Raw genomic sequence first — 21401 nt, forward strand, 5'->3', positions numbered from 1 at the left:
CCAAAAATTAGAAGTTTTAATAATGTATCTATAATAACAATTTGCCAGTGAACTTCCAAAGCATTTACCCTAAGTCAACTTGAAAGAAAGTGATTTTATATTAAGAATAAAAATACTTTTCATCTTACAGTATCATTTTTGATTTGCTTTATCTCTAGAAACTACTAAATAAAAATCTTTTTTTTTTAAGTTAAAGATTCTATTTTTCTCTTATTTTCTCTATCCTAATACTAACGTTGCAAAATCATCATACCAATGGATATGAAATTTTGAAAATTACGAAATAAAATAAACAGTACCTTATTTTCTTCTTTGAATGAATTATATCTCCATGTCTTAAATTTCATTATCTTCAGAAGTTTAATTGTAAGTATTCATATATGTGTGTGTGTGTGTGTGTGTGTGTGTGTGTGTGATTTTAATTTTATATTTTTACTGCTTGACTTGTATGAAAAAAAAAATTCATGCCTAAAATGTGGCACATTATATTAGCAGAATTTCATACTTTTAAGTACATGTATGTCAAACTTTGAACTCATGCATTCATAGTTACCTGATCCAAAACTTCTGTAAATATTTCTTTGACAAAACATTTTATTTACCTTTCAAAAACATATTTTAAAACAAGTGTATTACATAACTCTCAAAGTAGAACTTCCAAAGAGAACTAAGCTTTTTAAGGCAAAAAAATTGTTAAATGTTATGAGCATCAATTTTCCTACCAACATATAACTAAATAAGTCCTGTAAAAGTCTAATGTCTATTGATGCCATTTTCAAACTGATTATTGAAGTTAAAAATAAGCTCTCCCTACTAGTTATAACCATGTATGTAGAGAGCACTTGGCTTTGAAAATTGCCTAGAAAGTTAAATACAGATAAATGGAGCTTTTGTTGTAGGTTTGGAAATTTTTTTGATCTTTCACAATAGGGAGAAGTTGTGACATTGAAACTGTAGATTGGATTTCAGAATTATATATAGATTGTTTCTGGGCTGCGTCATACAGTGTGTTTCCTATAATGGTGAAGTTATGCAAATTGAAAGAAAAGAATTCAGAATGCAGATGCATCATATGACACAAAAAAAAAATGAAGATTGAAAACTTTGTTATTTGATTTAAATTTGAGTTAAAACTAAGATAACATAAAATTTGAATTATAAACTACACTTTGATGTTAATTTTGTTCACATGAATTGATAATGCAGTTTTTTAACTAAATTTGAATGCAACTGTGAAACTATAAACATTGAGAAATGTGCAGAAGACTCTGACCAATGGTGCTTTTGATTTGCATGAGATTCTAACTTGTAACTAATGTTTTTTTTTAAATGGAATCCTCTAGTAAAGATATTGATATATGCAGGAAATGCAATAAATAAGACTCTGCAGTTACCAGATTGAATAAGATAAGTTATAGTAAATGCTGTTAGTATATTTGACATGCAGGTAGAGGTTTTTATATTAAAGTAGGTCTTTTTCATTTTGTATTCTTACTGAAGGATGCAAGAAAAGCTGTATGTGATACTACATTGGCTCAGGCCACTGCATCTATGGAACCAATTGGTAGAGTACAAATGCGAACAAGGCGAACCCTTCGGGGTCATCTGGTTAAAATATATGCCATGCACTGGGGATCAGATTCACGGTGAGATTTTATTGTATAATTGTATAATGTATGCTACTTAGTTGGACTTTGTAATTAAACAAAAATTAGTTTGAAAACAATTCTTGCACTAATGGTGTTAGTAATATGAAATCTTTGTTGCCAACACTAACGAAATTGTAACATGCAGAAGAGTAAGATGAGAAAAACACATTAAACCTTTCAAAGCTACTTTTCTATACAACAGACGAAGAAATTCAAGCTAGAGTGATCTAACCTTTATATCCATTTTTATAAACTTAATTCAAGACAGAAGCTGAATGTTTGTACACATTTGCAGAATATGATCAGAATGTATGTACTAAAGGTGAATAATTATAAAAATGTTAATTCTCTTGTTATGGGCATGGTTGATTCAACCTAAAAATTGACTTTTAAAGTTTTCATACTATAATTTATAACAAGTTTAGTGTATCTTCATGGAATTATATAAGCTTTCAGTAAGCATTAAAAGTTATTTTGAGACAATCAATTTTTAATGAAGTATTTTCACTGAAAATTTCAAACTGAATACATGAAATAAAAGTGTTGACTTCTCTGAGTGAAAAATGGTTTTCATGTTAATATTAAAAATACTTCATGAGAAAATTATCATATTTCATTTTGTAATCTATTAAACCTCCTATAAACTTCAATTTTTTTCAGTAAAATGTTATATCAGTTATTTTCTCTAAAGAGTTGTAACAGTATACATCTGTTTTTACTGAAATTGTATTGTTTTATTTCTCTTTGAACTGTCTAACTAATATTTTTGCCCAGCTAAGTTGTAAACCACTTGGCAAATATTACACTTTTGAATCATATAATACACATACTATTTGCAAGTTGCTGATGAGTGTACTTTGTAAATATTGTTATCTTATCTAATACACTCTTATCTGACCTAAAAGTTTCTAATTTTTAGATTTTAGTTACTTTCATAATAGTATATAAAGAATATACATGAAAACAGGAAATATGGTATGCAAGTTTTGGTTTGTTTTTTTTTCAATAAAATTTAACCCTACTTTTTTATACTAATGATACTACTGAACCAAATAATTTTATCTAATTAACTCTGTGGCACTTAAAAATATAATTTTTACTCTCTTTTTTCATTTTTATTATTTCTGATAATTTATTTTATGTAGTTATTTGCACTCAGATTGTGAATTCATTTGCAAGGTGAATTTTACATGAAGTACAAAAAAAAGACTGTTTTTAATCTTAGTTTTCACTTTTTATTTTTATCTCTAGAACCTCATAAATGAGTAACAAAAGTTTTTGATTAAGGTAAATGTTTATATTTTATTTGTCATGTCACTAACTATATTATCATCAACATACAGTGCAGTGAAATGTGTATGATAAACAAATGGAATTATATACATACCTTTTAACTCCTTGTAGAAAGTTATTAGAATAGTCTTATTTTTCTTGTGCATAATTTTTGCATCTAAGACCTAAATACAATATAACTGTCTTTTTAACTATAGTATAGTTAGGTAAGAAACTACTGTGCTATAGTTGATCAAGTAGACAAAAGTACTAATAGCAGAAGTACATGTACACCGTGAAGAAAACTACATGTAAATTTCAAATTAACCATTAGTACAGTATAGTGTAAACTGACTTTTTTCTAATGGTTATATACACTTGTGTCAATTAACTAAATTTATGTTGTAGATCTCAAGGCATGACAGCTTTCAAGGGTTGTAAAATTTATATCTATTTCCCAAAGAACGTAACTGCAGACTGCATCTTATGTGTTGGTAGTTCAAACACATGTACATTAGCATCTAGGTATTTGTGTATATTACCAACTTGCATGTGGCTAAGAGTGAAATGCTTCTACAGTTGTTTTTTTCATAGCTCATGGATTGTGTTACATGAAAACTGCAATTTATAATAATGGTAGTTATGCATTAAATAATGTTTATTTAATTAAATAATGCACCAAAGAATATAGAATAATATGCAAAAGTGGTCAATTTCCCCTAAGTATTACAATTTTTCTGGCTTTATAACCGAGACGAGTCATTACAAATTTATTCAGGCAAGTTGTTATTTTTTCAGGGAAACAACACTTGTACTAATACAGGAACTGATAATGTAATATAATACATCATTTTTTTTGGTTTTCTATTCTTTATACATAACATAAAATTAAACAGAGAACTAATAAATCTTGAAATAGAAGATGTGACAGGTGGAGATCACAAGAGGGTCTGATTTTCTATTTGATGGCTTTGTAAACAAACAGAATTGAAGACTAGAAAATATGGTTTGTCTTAACAATGATAATTCTATAGTGAGTAATTTACATTAAATTTCATACGTATTAAAGGAGTGGTAAATAAAATACAGAAGATGGGATGCCTAGAGTAAATGTCATATTTCTCACACAAGGAGAAATTCAAGATTTTTAAAAATATTATCATATAAAATTAAAAGGTAAAACTTGTATACTATTAAAATATCGATTATTAGCCATGTTCTTTTTACTATGCTAATTGGTGAAATGTAAAAAAAATAGTTTAATAATATTTTGAATGTAAGCCATTAAAACCTTATGACATGCACAGTAAAGGATATCTATGTAGAAAGAGTTAAGTGTGAAATGTAATTCATAAAAGTTGTTAGTCAATAAAATGTGGAAATTTTTACCAGACCACTTGTTCAGTTAATCTGCTTCTTATAATATCCAGTTATATTTTAAGATTCCATTTGCATGATTTTAATTGTAGATTTGTGTAGTTGGAATATAGTATTAAAATTCAGTTGAACATAATGATTTTGAGTGCTTACGGATTTGATAGTGCTACTGTAATGCTGAAAAATAAATTGTCTTTTTTTTTTTTTTCAGTTACCTTGTTTCTGCTTCTCAAGATGAAAAATTAATTATATGGGATGCTTTCACAACAAATAAGGTAATGTTTTTAAAAAACTTGGGATTTGATAAAATCTTTAAAACAAAACCCATCTTTAACCCTTTTTGTTCTACTGAGCTCCTTTTAGAATGTCAGATACACACCTGCTTATAAGATTTAAAAAGTGGAATAAAACTAATATATCTAACTCTATTTCAACTCTTATTTTTAGTCAATAAATATAAAATGTTTTATCACTGATATATTGTCATTTTGTAAAATTTGTTTATTGTAATTTTCAAAGACAAATGCAAGAAAATTTTTAAAATTTCCATATCTCCACTACTCCAAAGAGTCTCTCTTGCAAATAATGCACTTACCTAGCTTATATGATTTTTCTGCAAGCTAAGTTCATTGGTTATTTTATTCTCATCCCCTGATAATATAATAAACCATGTCTTGTTTCTCACATGACACTTGTTTTCTCTCTAAAGATTTATTATAGATTACTGTTAACATACAAAACTTAAGGATAACATGATACCTGTTGGTCCATTATGTTATCTCATCCTCTAAACTAAATGTTTTAAATTTTAAAAAATTACAGTTAAAGCCAACCCTTTTCATTGAAATATTTATCAGGCCCTTTTATTTTAAACTCCCTTAAATATACTACATCCAAACATAACCCATTCTAACCCACTCTGTTTAAAAAAATAAAACTATTTTAGCTGTAGATCACTCCTACTATGCCAGAATTTAAGTATAAAAGAAGAAGATGCATTAACTCTGTCAATTCCTTTGATGGCCTTAAATACCTCAATCTTTTTTTCAAGAAAAAATCAATTCAAAGATCTTAGCCTGTTCTTGTATGTTCCAAAAATTTCAAATATTATTTGGGTAATCTCTGAAACCTCCTAAATACATTTCAAATATTTGTTTTCACTAAGACTTTATATTTTGTGTTATTTTCTGTACTTTAATTATATAGGGTCTGTCACTTATCAACCTTGTAACCATTATAAAAAACAGGAAATAAATGTAAATTTTGCTTTTTTGTGCTAAAATTATTGTATATTATAACAAGAAAATAAAAATGTTTAGTCAAAGTAGCTTGAGCCATATAACGCTATGTATTTATATATATATATATATATATATATATATATATTATATTGACTTCCCTGTTGTGCCCAGCTAACATTGCATAACTTGCATTGACATGGTACATGTGCACTCGTTACATATCCAGTAATACAGAATTGACCTTTAATCTTCTATGTCTTGGCTGTGTTTTAATTGACTAGTATTTTGTAATATACAGGCACATTTCAGTTATTATACATTATATATATAGATAATGACCATATAAAAATAAATTATTAAACTTAGTTTTCTTAAAATACAGAACAATAAATCTAGAAGTGAAGTAAACAATTATGTCTGTTCACTACAACATTTGAACTCTGTTGCTGCTACACATAGATTGCTAAGCCTTTTAAAATTTTGCACATGGAGGACATCAAACAAAGATTTTTTTAGGTTTTTATACATACAGTTGAATAACTAAAAAATCATAAATGACTATACTGATACCATAGAATTCCACTATAATTTATTAAGCTTAGTAGCTAAAATGCACTTGGATTTAAAAAAAGTATGAAACTTTGAACAGCCTAAAAACACAACCTACCTTCATGAAATCTTGGTTCGATAGAACTTGATAGCCTTTTCACAGTTTCAAATGGCTGATAAAACCACCAAGGGGTCATTCTAAGCTGTTTATTGGTTATTCACATTACATGTACTATAGTAAGAATATATAATAGACCATTTCAAAAAATAGAAAGATGAATGAGGACATTAGGTTCTTATTTTATATTCTAGTTTGTCATTGTTGGTAATTTGTGTTCCTAATTTGTATGAAACTATAGACTTAGAATTTTGACATCAGCAACTAATGAAAAGCAGTTTTGAAGATGACTACATGTAAAGTTTTAACATCATTAAATAGAACTAATTATAAGGTGAATAAAGTATGAGATATAACTTATGGTTTCATAAGAAAGTTATTAGATGTAACTCCTATAGGTAAGAACAATTGAATTAGGTGTGAAGTGTGTAAAAATTAGGATAAAAACAACATACTTATTTCTGTAGATGTTCTTTTTATCCCTTAAAGTGTTTGCATGCTTTTTTTTTTTTCAAGTTACAGTAATTTCCTTATGATATTAAGTAAGCCTTATTAGGTTTTAGATGGTGTGATAATGAGGGTAAAATATTCTGATAAGTCAAGTCACTATTAAATATTATTTTTAATGTTATCATTTTCATTTAATGCACATAAACTAAAGAGCTTAAAATTTTCTGAAAATGCAGTATATTTATGAAATATAAATTGTTTTTGCTGAAGAATGTTGTTGACAAAAATATTGTTACTTAACCCAACATGATTCCTGATTCATTTATGAAGGATTTTAGGTCATCAATGAATATTTGTTAGTTTATCCATTGTTTTGTGTGACTTAACAGCCAAAAGTTATGAGTACTGCAATTAGAAAAATAAAATTTATGAAGAAATATAGCAATGAAAAGTAATCAATTTGAAATTGATTAGATATATGAAATGGAACTTTTCAAACAACAATAAAAAAAAATTGACATTCTGAAGTAGAGGGAGCATTTTTATTATAGAAAAATTAAATCATTGTAGAATGTTTTAAAAGCCAAAACTAGATGCTCTTAATTCAGTTTTTAATGTTTTATGCAGTTTAGCTAAAGTTTTCCAATGCTAGAAGGCAAAAATCAGGGACAACTCCCACTTGGTTCAGCTTTGTAATTCTTATGTAAACATTAATTGTAATTTAACAAAACATTAATCTTAATTTAAGAAGTTTTTAAGAAATTTGTGTGTGTGTGTGTCATATATATATATATACACACACAGACCAATGCTGTACTGGCTATAACAAACTAATATAATCAGTCAGAGGTTTGGACTTGCTGTTTTTAATGCATGCAGTCCTTCCTTTTGATTTTGTTTTTATTTACTTAACTCTATCAGCATTAATAGTCTCTAAAATATAATTAATTATTATGTCACACTTTTTTATTACATTTTTCAATCTTTATGAAGTTAAGTGTAATAGGTTGGTTATACCAAACTAATATAATTAGTGAGAGGTTTGGATTTCCTGTTTTTAATGCAGTTCTTCCTTTTTTTATTTTGTTTTAAGTTATTTAACTCTGTCAGTATTAATATTCTCTAAAAAAATGTATATGCAACTTAATTTTTCTTTAAAAGTCTGGTTTATTTCTTTTGAAGCTTTTATCTATAATGGAATTAATACAAGTTTTTGTTCCAAGGTCCATGCTATTCCTCTTCACTCTAGCTGGGTCATGACCTGTGCATATGCTCCATCAGGCAGTTTTGTTGCCTGTGCAGGTTTAGACAACATCTGCTCTATTTACAGCTTAAAGACACGAGAAGGAAATGTAAGAGTCAGTCGGGAGCTACCTGGACACACAGGTTATTTGTCCTGTTGTCGCTTTATTGATGATAACCAGATAGTCACAAGTTCTGGTGATATGACCTGGTAGGTTTTAAGTTATAATTCCTACGGGAAGTACTAAAACTTTGACTAATGAAAATTTCTGGTGAAATATAATTAATCAGTAATATGTTTACATTCATTGAATCAAGAATTGTTAAAAATGACAAAATAAACTTGTCAAAGCAAGAATTTTTTCACAGTGACAGATTTATTCTTTTGTGATAACAAGAAACCCCCTCAAAATAACAATGTATCTCAAGACTGATTCTTTGTTATCCCAGAACTCTTAATCAGTTAAGTCTCTCACTATGAGCTTGGTCAGTTTGACTGAGTTCATCACCCTAAATTGACCTTTAGGGTATCCATACTATAACTTTTAATTTATTTTATGTATCTTCATGAAATTTTGCAAGCTTTCAGTAAACATTACAAATCTTTTATGGAGAAAATAAGGAAACAATATTTTATGAAGTATTTTTACTTAAGTGCTGACTGCTCCAAAGGCAAAATTATTTTCATGTTAAGATTAAAAATGCCTTTCTTCTTTCTGAAAATTGAATAAATACAAATTTTTTCCCAGTAAAACAATATTTTTTATCTGTTAATTTCTCTCCCCTAATTCTATATACCTTCCATCAATCTGACTGTCCTCACAATCACTATGAAAAATACACTGTTTTATAACTACTCTAGCTAGAATAAGCAAGAAATGTACAAAGACCACAGATATACAGCTGTGTCTTATACGTGAATGAGTTTTAACTACAAATAAATGTTTGATAATACTTCTACTCAGAAATACATTAAAGCAAAAATAAGTATTATGGTTAACAGTTTCTGTGTGTTTTTGTTTTATTACTTTATTCAACAGAAATGCTAATAAAAGTTATATCAAAATGAAATTATAAATCTAAGTATTTCATGTACAGTTTTATTTTGTAGGTGATTTGAAGAAGGAGGTGAGACAGAATTTTTGAAACTTAATTTGTCAGGTGCCCACATAAAAAGTGAGAGATAACCAGCCCTGATAAAGTTAAGGTACTAGGTATAACTAAAACTGTAGCAAGGTTTAATAAATAGAATAAACTTGTATGCAAAAAAGAAATGTGACAAGGAATTACAAAAGTACACATTTGTTTTATTTATTCTCTATCCAAATTAACTTTAAGGTAATTGTTCCAAGTTTAGTACAATGTATTTACTATTTGTCTCATTTCATTTAGTAGTACACAAAGATAAGCATTGTATAAATTGACATTTTTGGCTAATCAGATAGAGATAGGCCAGGCTTTCTATTAAAACTGTAAGACATGTTAAAGCCTATATCTTGAAAGCTAGCCTGATGTTTTGTCATTTAACTTGAATTTTATATTTATATAATGTATATTATGTGTTTATAAAAATGTATTAAAAATAACAGAACTTTGTACAAAAGGATAAACCTTTTCATTATAATGATAAAAGTTTATAAATTGGTAAGTATTTTTTGGGAAAAATGTGAGAAACCTTTTTTGGTTCCAGTAATATCCAAATTGTATGAGTACTTTAGTTTGGAAAATTTATTGTTTGCTAAAGATGTTAGACAGAAAACATACAAATTGTGTTCTTCTGGCCAGTGATCCTATAAAAAGCTGTATCTTCATGCTTGAGACTTTTTTTTTCTTAGTCTATTTTTACTTCAACTTTGACTATGAAGTATGGGTCAGAGAATAAAAACTTGATGTTAAGACTGAGACTTTAAAAGAATTGTATAAATAATACACAACTGGTAAAAATAGAAATACATTTCAAATATTTGTATGTGTCTTATATCAGCAGTATGCATATAGCTAAGCAGATGAACAGTCTTTCTTTGATTACAAGAAACCCACTTGAAATAAAAATGTATCTTGGAATGGCTGGTATGGGTATTAACACTTTTACTGATAAGGAAAGAAACTTTTGACCTTCTTAGTTCATTCTCAAGTTAAGAAAATTCTTAACCTTATTCTTAACCTTCCTGAGTTGACCTAGGAAGGTTGAAACATTGTTCTCTCCTTATCAGTAAAAGTGTCAATGTACACATACCAGCCGTTCTGAGATACAGGTGGACAGTCAGAAGCAGGTATTCTTGAAGTAGTACAAAATGCACTAAAATAATTCTAAAAATATGTAATGGAGACTGTGTATCTTTGACTGGAGTAACAAAAATATTTGTGATCACTGTGTTGTATAGCAAATTAAATGTTCGCTTTTTTCACGAACAGTAAGCTTAGTGACTTTCAGGGTTCAGTTCCCTGTGATGTGCAAATCACAGATAAGTTGTTCAGCTTTTTGCTTTATAAAATTTAAGTTCTAGAAATGTAAAACTATTGACATTAATGTAGCCTTTGGTTAATACAGTATTGCAGCAAAACGTAGGTACTGTATATCATACTGTTTACAAATTTAGATATGGAAATTTATATGTATTTTTATGTTTTATTTTGATCATGTTGAAGCACTTCTTTAGAAACATTTAAAAATTTTAAACATGTACAATTAACCTACACATTTATATACAGGCCTTCTAATGTGTCAGTATTCACTTTACGTAAAAAGTAAAAGCTGAACTTTTTGCTCCTCAAATATAAGATGATAAAGTTGTAATCATTAAAACCAGTTAAGTAGTGATATCATTTAAGAACAGTGTTTGTATAGTGATATCTAGTATATATTTTGTATATCATTAGATATACATCACATGGTATATGTAATAGTTGCTGTATCATGAGGAAATTGGCACATGTAGCTTGTTAATGGTATGACAGTGGAAATATATGAACAATACTCATTGATCAAATTAATGATAGTGTATTTAGTTTAAAGTAGTAATTATTTCATTGTGAAATCAAATAATATAATAATCATATAAAACAACTGCTTCAGCTAAAGTGTACTACATACTCCCCCAGTTATCAGATGTTTAAACAACAACTTGTCCAGATCACACAATTCACACACAAGCCTCATTTTGTAAAGCTCCACACTACTATTATAGTGATTATTAGCATCATCTCTGAAACAAAACAGCAAACTTTATCATTAATAATAACCAATTATTCAAATTAAAATTGTACTCTCCAGTTATCTAAAATAATTAGTTATGTACATATCTAATTATAATCATTTTACCATTGTAAGTTTGATTAATAACATCAGATACAACTCTTTACTTAAAAATGCTCTAAAAATAAAAAGGGTAATATTAAATGTAAAATAGAAAATTAAAATACAATAAGAAAAATCTTATTCTTAAAACCCCACTTGTGAGAATTTTATTACTGGAGCTGTCATTGAACCTGATTATTGTATTCATATGACTATTAATTAGCTTACATTTTATACATCTCGTAGACTGGTTTTGTTTCATTGACATATTGATGCACTTAAAAATTTAAAAGTGAAGAGTTTTATTTATGCTTTTTGTAAGATCAACCACCCTTGTATTTACTATGTGGTAGATTGCTGTTACATATTATTAAGAAATTATGTGTTTATAATATTTGTTCTGTTGTGGTTTTTATTGAACTGTACTTATGTATGCATCTTTCTACTATTTCACTGACAAGTCAAGCTGATGAAAATTTATCTTTGGGTATATCAGATTTTGAAAATATACTAAGATTTTGCTGCTAAAAGAAATTATGGTACTTTGATACAAAGTTTGTTTTAAAGAAATATTTATATCTCATATGGAATCAAGTGCATAATTGTTTTTGAACAAATATAGATTTCTAAGAAAACATTAAGGCATTTAATGCTAAATTTTTGCACAAAGTTTGCAAAGCACATTAACTTTTCAAAAAAAATGGATGCAACTTTCATTGATAATTTTGATATATGTATGTTAAGTAAATAAAAATTGTTGTTAAGTCCTTTATATATGTAACTGGCAAACAAATTCATGAAAGTTGAATTTGTCTTCTGATGTGTAATTACTAGTGTGACAAAATAAAACCTTTGTTTTTAAGCAATGACTACAGTTTATAATATCTATTTCTAGTGCTTTGTGGGACATTGAAATTGGTCAGCTCTGCACATCATTCACTGGTCATTCTGGTGATGTCATGTCCCTCTCTCTCTCTCCAGACATGAGAACATTCATCTCTGGAGCATGTGATGCATCAGCAAAGGTAATGTGTAAGCCTATTCTGAACATATAAACTATTGAGGAGTTAAGATAATGATACACTAAACTGCTATTTGTTTTTATAATATTATTTAACTTGTGGGTGGCAAGAGTTGAAGTTCATTTTACATATAATAAAGGTCCTTATTGTGCTGTAAGTATTAAATATTTAAAACTTTAAACATACTTGCTGGAATTATGCCCTGAAATTTCAAAATCATGCAGACAAAATTTGATAGTTATGTACCAGGTGGAATGAATTGTGTATGATTCTTTGATCATGTTTCACTTGTTTTAATTAGTTTAATATCTTATTCAGTTTTTTTTCATTTTACTTAATTTTTAACATTAAAATGTGCTCATTGTTGGCAATCTTGTGGTTCATAAAGCTTGGTTTAAGCACTGAGCACTAAAGCTTCTATATTTACCATAATGCTAATCCTTAATATGATTAAATGAGTTACAGAATATAAAATATGGTAGTTTGAAATGGACTGGGTGTGGTTTATTACTGTTGATTTTGCAACTGGTGATAGAAGTTCAAATTCATATGATACTGTACAAACTTCCTTGTACTTTAAACTGTGAGAACATTACAGAGTGATGGTAGTGTGGATGTAGTGGTAGGATGGTGACTGATGTGATATTACTAACTTGCTGCCCACTTTTTCTGATCAGCAATTTAAAATTAGGGGTGACAAATAGCCTTAGTTACTTTCATAAATAGATTTTTTTATATTTTTCAACTATAGATTGATTAGCATTCACATTTGGTACATAATCTTTACTTATCATTTTATCTGTTCAATAGGTCAAAATGTATAATTTGCACCTGAATGTTACAGTGGGTCATTAGATATGATCAGTCTCACATTAAAACTATGAATAACAATTAATTCTGATTCGATAACTTAACCCCTCTCACGAAACAATTTTCTTTCATTTTTATTGCCATATATATGCATTTAATGTTTACCTGGAACTGGTCTTTATACTCTCACTAATCTCCATATGGTATATCTGCATTGTAACATGCATCATTGCAACACTAGTAGGAGTGCAACATGCACTCCTAGTACAGCTGACTACCTCTATGCAATAGAATCCAGTCTTCACTTGTCAGTTTGACACAGTAGTAATCAGTCATCTTCCTTGCTATTTGTTTGGTTGAAAATTTTTTTTGATTTACAGATATTTTTGCTTATATTTAAAAAACAACTTGGAAATTATTTTTAGTATACATCAAGTGAATTTCATTTTGAATAATGTTTGTGAATGACTTATGAATTTCACAGTTCCATATTATCACTACTACTACAGCTTCAGAATACTAGTGACCAGCAGCCTAACATGATGTCTTCAGGTCTGATGTCATTGGCTGAGAATGTTTTGGTCCTCATGCAAATTAAGATATATTTTTTCATGCAGACTGAGGGATCTTTTGATCATCAACCACTTCTCCAATTTTTGTGGGTACCTTAACAGGATGATGAGGATTTTGACAGCCTTTTTCTTCCCTTCCCTTTGCCATGCAGTCGTGTTCACAGACTGTGGTTACACTGCAACCTTCTCTCTTTGTGTTATGACTCTTTTTGATGGATGCACTTACTGCTGAATACTTTGTTTCCTCTCTCACCTGATATCAGGTTCCATATTGAGCATTTTACCAAGCAGTTGTTTTTAGAAGTCAACCTGCCATGTCTTCCACACATGGTGAAGGCTTATGCTTTGACTTACCATTGTTCGTTGTATCATTTTCTGGATACTCAACATTGGAGTTCACTCCTCCCCATTTGAGAGTTGGTCTTTCACACTTCTTTGCTCTTTTCACAGGTACAGTTATCTCACCATTGCCTGACACTGACATCTCTCCTTCATTACCTTCCTTTCATACACTTTTTGTCTGAGGCTATTCTGTGTTCTTCTAAGGGTTTTTTGGTGGATGCTTGTTCTCTCTTATTGATGTTGGTGTATTTGTACTCTTCAGCACCATTCTTTCACAATTGGTTCCTTTGGTTTTGGGATCTATTAGATATAAAAGTACTTTTAACTCATGTATGTGATTTATGCATAGCCTCCATTTGATCACAAATGTTTTTGAGGGTCTTCCTGACTCATTGAAGTTGAGAGTGAAATCTGTCCCTTGGCATACTGTCCTCTCCTCTCTAGTCTCTTGTTTATCACAACCTTCCTCTGCTCTTGTTCCTGTGTTATTTACTTCTTCCTTTCTCAAGGGTTGTACCTTCGTGGTATATTGTTATTCAATGCTGATCCACGTGCCATTAATATTATAAGTGACTTCCCCATTGCATTAGGTCCCATATGGACCATATTTTTGTTTTTTGGAAACATTTGTGAGTCGTTTACCACTTACCCTTGGGTTCTTTAGGTCTTGTCAGAAGAACTCTTTGTTACCTTTTACAAACTTCTTTATCCCCTTTCCGCTCCTTGAGATCCTCTGTCCAGCCAACATCTTTCCAATGCAGTTAACGATCTTCTGCTCAAGGGGCCGTTGATGTGGATTCCTATACGTGGTGAGGGGACCTCCAAGGAAAGGTTCTGTTCTTTCAGTTTACCTCCTCTTGGATCTAAACATCCACCCGCATGCTTGCTGTTCATGGTGACACATGAAGGAGAGGAGAGGATCCTGGTTGTTGAGGGGTCCAAACCTAACACACCACTTTAGCCATGAATTCCTGTAGACAGGCAGCCTTGGGGTGGCTTCCCTAGCATCACTAGGCTGGTCCTCTTGGGCTAGGGTCAATGAAGTATGAGTGTTGGGTGTTCTCAGCAGGTGTTGTTAACATTGTATCTGATGCTGATGTTTGAGTACAGTGCTCACAAAACCCTGGTGTAGCTGCATTGTCTTTGTTTTGCATTGTAGTGCTTTCCCTCATAGGTCTCCATGGGGGGTGTGGTGAGTGGGCACCGAAATATTCCTTTTTTATTATGGATCCTCCAAATAGGAACTTAAATAAAATAGTGAAAAAACAGTCCATGGGCAAATGACCATGTCTTGAAGATTCTGACCAGCAATCTTCAACATCTGTAACTTGTTGTACCTCATTTTCTTATACTACATTCTTTTTCAGACAAACCTTTAGGGCAGATGTCTCACTTTTTAATTTACAAGGGACCAGAGAGACTTGCTAACTCTTCAAACTCAGTAAAGAAGCTTTGCTTTTATGACATATTGGGGGAAACATCCACATCTCAATAGAGTGAACTCCTCTTGCATTCAAAAGTGATTGGAGATATACTTATTGAGGTTATGCCTCATGCTACTTTGAATTCATCACAAGGAGTCATTGTTGAGAGGGATTTGAATAACATCTTTGAGTCAGAGTTTCTCGCTGGTTTCATCACCCAAGGAGTTTCTGCAGTGAGGTGTATCTTCACTCACACAGATGGAGTTATGATGCCAAACAGTGTCCTCATTCTGACATTTACATCACCACATCCACCTGCCACCATCAAGGAAGGTTATCTTAATTGCAAGGTATGGCCATACATTCCAAACCCTCTCAAATGTTTCCAGTGTCAGCGGTTTGGTCACTCGAAGACATTATGTTGTGGCTCCTTGACGTGTGCTTGTTTCAGTGGCAAGGACCATGATGCCTGTGAATGTGAAACTGACCCTATTGCATCAATTGCAATGGCTCTCACCCCTCTTACTTTCTTTCTTGTTGTAAATGTTTTGAAGAAAATTAGGTGCAGTGTTTGAAAACGATTCAAAACATTACTTACCCTGAGTCTCAAAAGTTGCTATCCACCACTCCATATTGGATGTATGCTGCTGCTCTTCATTCCACTACTATGGTGAGAGTGCAGATGGATCTCTCTGTGCCTCCAAAAGAATTGTTCTCAAATCAAATGGAAAGTCTCTTGACATTCATGGTTAAAAAAGTTGATGAGCCAACTTCAACACTTACCTCTGTCCTAAATTACATTCCAGCAAACCCCAAGATTCACTTCCTTTGATTCAGTACAGGCATTTCCTCGGGTACATCTTTTCCCATGTTCTCAGTTGCTGAAATCCTTATCCAATAGCAAAGACCTGTCCAATTGACCCAGGGCAGGATCCATGGAGGTCAATTGATCTTCCTCGAATAAAGATTATAGAAAAAAAAGCATGGTCGAAATCAGAAGAGATCTCCACCCAATTCCCCTACTCATAAATAAAAATGGCCACCTTAATACAGTGGAACTGCCGAAGTTTACGTTTTAACTTGGATGACATCAAAGCACTAATTGTTTCTCACCATCCTGTATGTCTTTTTTACAGGAAACATTTCTGAAACCTGCTGATACAGTCACCTTTCAGCAGTTTTCCTTGAACAGAAATGACAGGCTATGTGATGGATGAATGCATGGAAGGGTGGCACTGTTGGTTGATCAGCATGTGCTCACCCTGTCTTTGCCACTTGATATAACCTTGGAGGCTGTAGCCATCTGTGTTTCCTTGAGTCGTACCATCACTGTTTGTTCTCTCTACCTGGAGAGACCTGTGATCAGTCAGACCTTGATGCTCTCACTGAACAGTTTCCTTCTCCCTTTTTATTCCTGGAGGACTTTAATGGACATCATCTCCTCTGGGGAAGTACTGATATTGATAAGAGGGGTCGCTCTGAAGAGAATATGCTCTCTGATCACAATCTCTTTTCAGTAATGGTTCTGATACTTATTTTCATGCACCTGGTCTGGCCTTTACAGCTATTAAAATCTCAATTTGCTCCCTTTCACTTTTCTCCCACTTTTCATGGAGGGTTGACTATCTACTGGTAAGCAACAATATTATTAGCTGAATAAGAGTTCTGACATAGTTTTTGTTAAAATAAATAAAGAAATTTAGGAACAATCTTGTACTATAATGTACACTCAGTCATCATATCACAACACTAGACATGTTCATGCATTTTTAGTAAATAAGTAGGCTTTTTAAAACTCCACTAATTTTGTTGTTAGCAAGAGGACAGACTTATCGTAGCAGTTTCATTGTACTTTTCGTGCATTATTATTGAGCTCAATAAAGAAAATACAGTATATTTATTTTTCCTTAACATCCATAACTTGTATAAAGTACTTTCCTTGTAAAATTTGGTTGGCTGCATCTATTGCTAAGTTCAAAATACTATTTGATTGCAATTTTTTTAACGTTGTGGGCCATTTCATAATTATTTCCTATAGGATATTTTTTATTGTTTCTGATAAGAAGCATTTTTGAGCACCAGTTTTTAAAGTGGTCAATTATTTTGTTCAAAAAAACTTTTTGCAAAACTACTTTAATAAATTTTCTAATTTACATATACTTTGTGCTTGTGGTTACCCATCATTTGTAATATAACAAGAGAAAAGGTGAAAAATTGACTCTGAATCTTGCATCTGTAAAGAACTTTGGAGGGTGGAATATTTTGTAGCTAAAAAAGAACAACAAAGTATTGTGCATAAAATGCAGTGAGGCTATTGCAGTGCTAAAGGAATATGACGTAAGTAGGCATTACCAAACAAAGCATTCATCTCACTATTCTCATTTAACAGGAAAGCTACATCATGAGAAATATGAAGCCTTGTTTTCTACAAAGTGCCTGCTGATGAACGATGCAGTGAAACACTATAGGTTTTGTACATCCCATACTGTCATGAGCTTTGTAGGCTTGTCCAATAAAACCTTTTCTTACACCACACATTTTTTCCATTAGCTGTAATACACTTTAGATGTTTCAATACCAGATTGTACTTAGTCAATGTTTTCTCCACCTCTTTGAAATTGTCTTCACCAGTAGTTCTTCCATGCATGGTACTCTCTGAAGCTAGCTCTTCCATCACTCCAAAGTTAGCGTTAATTCCCCAAATGAACAATAGCTACACCAAATTGTCAGACACATCTGTTGATTCATCAAGAGCCAGAAAAAAACCACTGAAAATTTTGTGCTTTATTGTTTAATTGGCACAATATGTTGTCTTCTATGTCTTTGACTGTCCTAGTTACTGTTTTTGCAGAAAGACTAATATTCTTGAATAAATTTATTTTTTTTCTGGACATATTTCTTCAGCTGTTGCTTTCACACAAGATTTAATTAATGGTTTTTCTTTCATAGCTGTCGTGTAATAGAACCAGTTGTATCACATGCACTCAATCACCAGTTTTGAACATCTTTGGGAAGATATAGAAGCTGAATACAGCAATTTGCTGTACAACACTTCTGTAAGATGGCTTAGTAGCAGTAAAGTTATTTCATGACTTTTTGAACTTTGGATGGAGATTGACATTTTTTTGAATGAGAAAAATCATGCTCAGCTGCTACTTGCAAACAGTGAATGGTTGTGGAAATTGGCATTCTCAGCTGACCTAATGACACATCTTAATGAGTTCAATCTTAGATTGCAAGGCGATTCTGAGCTTATATACTACATATACTCTACAGTGAAAGCTTTTCGACATAAATTAACCTTCTTTCACTCCTAGCTAATGATAAATAATTTCAACCACTTTCTCTGCTGTGAATAATACAACCAAGAAGCAAATTCTCCATTTCCTTTGAATTCACTCAAGACATTCTCACTAGTCTGAAGTTACAGTTTGAACAGTGTTTCTCAGATCTCAATGAAAATGTAAAGGTATTAAAAATATTTCAAAATTCATTTGAATGTATTATCAAAGAACTTCTGTCAGATCTTGAACTGGAAGTTATTGACCTGCAGTCAAATGACATGTTAAAAGACAAGTACAAAAGGAAAAACTTGATTGACTTTTATAAATGTCTCCCAGATGAAGAACATACTTCTTTAAAATTCTTTGCTTGGGAATGGGTTTCAGCATTTGGCACAACTTATTTATGTTTAAAAAAAAAAAAAAATCAAAGATGAAGTATATTAAATCTGCTTATAGGTCAGTGTTAACTGATTGCCACTTGCAGTCTGTTTTGATTACAGGAACCACAAAATTTGAACCACAATTTGACAATATTTTGTCCCAAAAACAAGACTTTCATAGTTCTCATTGATTGATAGTGCACAGAAGTTTATGTAGGTGTATGCTCCTATTATTAAAAAACCTTAAACTAATTAAAGAACAAGCTGTTTCAATAGCCTTGTATGATCATGGTTTCATTTTTCAAAACATGACATTTATAATCTGGCCTGTCTCCAAAAAAATTTACCAATCCCTGTTCTAGATGATAACTAAATGCCAGTTGTTAAATTGTTTATCCTTTAAGGAGAAACTTTAGGTGTAAGAATGACAAATAATTTATAGGTTTTTTTTTTAAAAAGAAACGTTTTTTTACACTTAATAGATATTTACACTGTAATTGAGTATATATTTATGAGATGTTATTGTAATAAAAAGGAGATTTATATTTCTTGTAACTGTTTTCCTTGACTTTCCTTTTTGTCTTTTTTCATTAGTTATGGGATAATCGAGACATGACATTTATAATCTGGCCTGTCTCCAAAAAAATTTACCAATCCCTGTTCTAGATGATAACTAAATGCCAGTTGTTAAATTGTTTATCCTTTAAGGAGAAACTTTAGGTGTAAGAATGACAAATAATTTATAGGTTTTTTTTTAAAAGAAACGTTTTTTTACACTTAATAGATATTTACACTGTAATTGAGTATATATTTATGAGATGTTATTGTAATAAAAAGGAGATTTATATTTCTTGTAACTGTTTTCCTTGACTTTCCTTTTTGTCTTTTTTCATTAGTTATGGGATAATCGAGATGGAATGTGCAAACAAACCTTCCCAGGACACGAATCTGATATAAATGCTGTTACAGTTAGTACTAGTTTGTAGTGTAGTTTAAAGAAGTTGGCTTAAATTATCCTGTTTTTATTTATATAAAGACAGTTTTTACATTTAATTACACATTCATACCTTAATTGTACATTATGGATGTTATTACAATAAAAATGTTTTTTTTGTAACTGTTCATTTTTAAAAGATAATTATTCTTATATTTCTGTATTATAATATTTTTTGTTTATTCATGTGTGTTTTAACTATATCTACAGATTAAAATACTAGAATCAATTTATTTTTCTGAGTTTTAAATGGTATTTAATCATAGAGAAGTGTTTTGATGTATTTTCCATGTATAGGTCTTAAGGTCTTTAATAATAATTACTGAAAGTTTCTGTAATATATTTATTTATGTTTGTTAACTGACTATTGATGTTTCAGTTTTTTCCCAATGGTTATGCCTTTGTTACGGGATCAGATGATGCAACATGTAGGTTTTTTGACATCTGTGCAGATCAAGAGTTAGCTATCTATTCTCATGATAATATCATTTGTGGTATTACATCTGTGGCTTTTTCTACAAGTGGCCGGCTCCTATTAGCAGGATACGACGACTTTAACTGTAACATGTGGGATTCCATGAAAGCTGAGAGAGCTGGTTAGTAAAATTAAATTATCTTTTCTTTTGACATTATAAGGTACCATTTACTGAAGTTACAAATTATTGAAAATTTAGCTACATCTTGTTTAATAGTTTGAAAAACAAAACATATTTGTTGTTCTACTTGTTTGATTGATTTTCTTGATTAAGAATATTTCTTAAAATAAGATATTAAAATTTAAACAAAGTTATCAATTTAATATTTTATCAAATGTCTGCCATTTTATTTTCGATTTTGTGGGAAAATGTATAGAATTCATTAGTTAATTGCAGATTACTAATGGAACCATTTCTATGCATGAATTAACAAATACTGAAATAAACCTAAGAGAGAATTATTAATCTGCATGAGCAACATCGTGGCCATGATGTTAAAAACATAGTTATAGTGACAATGCTGTTTTTTGTATAAAACTTAATAATTTAGTTTTATGCTAATGGTCAATATACATGAAGCTTCTGTATCTTAAAATAGATATATTAACGTTTGCAACATTAAGTTATCCAGCATGTGCATAATTCAGTAGTGTTGTTATAAAGTGTAATGAAAGAGCTTGTTTTTTTTTAATTTATATAAAGTTTCTTGTAGAAACAATTATAACATTTACTCAGTATTTGGTAAAATAACCAATTTTAGCCACTTAATTGAGAAATACTAAACGAAATAACTTTATATCCTAAACAATAGCGAGTTTTGGTAATCAATATAAATTTTACTTATTTTGATTGAGGATGTTAAATGGCTGTTGATCTTAACTTGTTGATACTGATAAGTAAA

At 30.5% G+C, this 21401-nt stretch overlaps 1 protein-coding gene across 3 annotated transcripts in view; it reads left to right on the forward strand.

Moving 5' to 3' along the window:
* The window catches only part of LOC143256935 (guanine nucleotide-binding protein G(I)/G(S)/G(T) subunit beta-1-like), a 35925-nt gene that overhangs the window by 10941 nt on the left and 3583 nt on the right, over positions 1–21401 (forward strand). For all 3 annotated transcript variants that reach the window (XM_076514829.1, XM_076514833.1, XM_076514842.1), the window contains exons 3-8: positions 1501–1646; positions 4510–4573; positions 7880–8109; positions 12092–12221; positions 19927–19998; positions 20404–20620. In XM_076514829.1, the coding sequence (XP_076370944.1) occupies positions 1501–1646; positions 4510–4573; positions 7880–8109; positions 12092–12221; positions 19927–19998; positions 20404–20620 (859 nt within the window). The remainder of the gene's footprint in view (positions 1–1500; positions 1647–4509; positions 4574–7879; positions 8110–12091; positions 12222–19926; positions 19999–20403; positions 20621–21401) is intronic.

Source organism: Tachypleus tridentatus, chromosome 1 (assembly GCF_004210375.1).
Source record: "Tachypleus tridentatus isolate NWPU-2018 chromosome 1, ASM421037v1, whole genome shotgun sequence".
Taxonomy (NCBI): domain Eukaryota; kingdom Metazoa; phylum Arthropoda; class Merostomata; order Xiphosura; family Limulidae; genus Tachypleus; species Tachypleus tridentatus.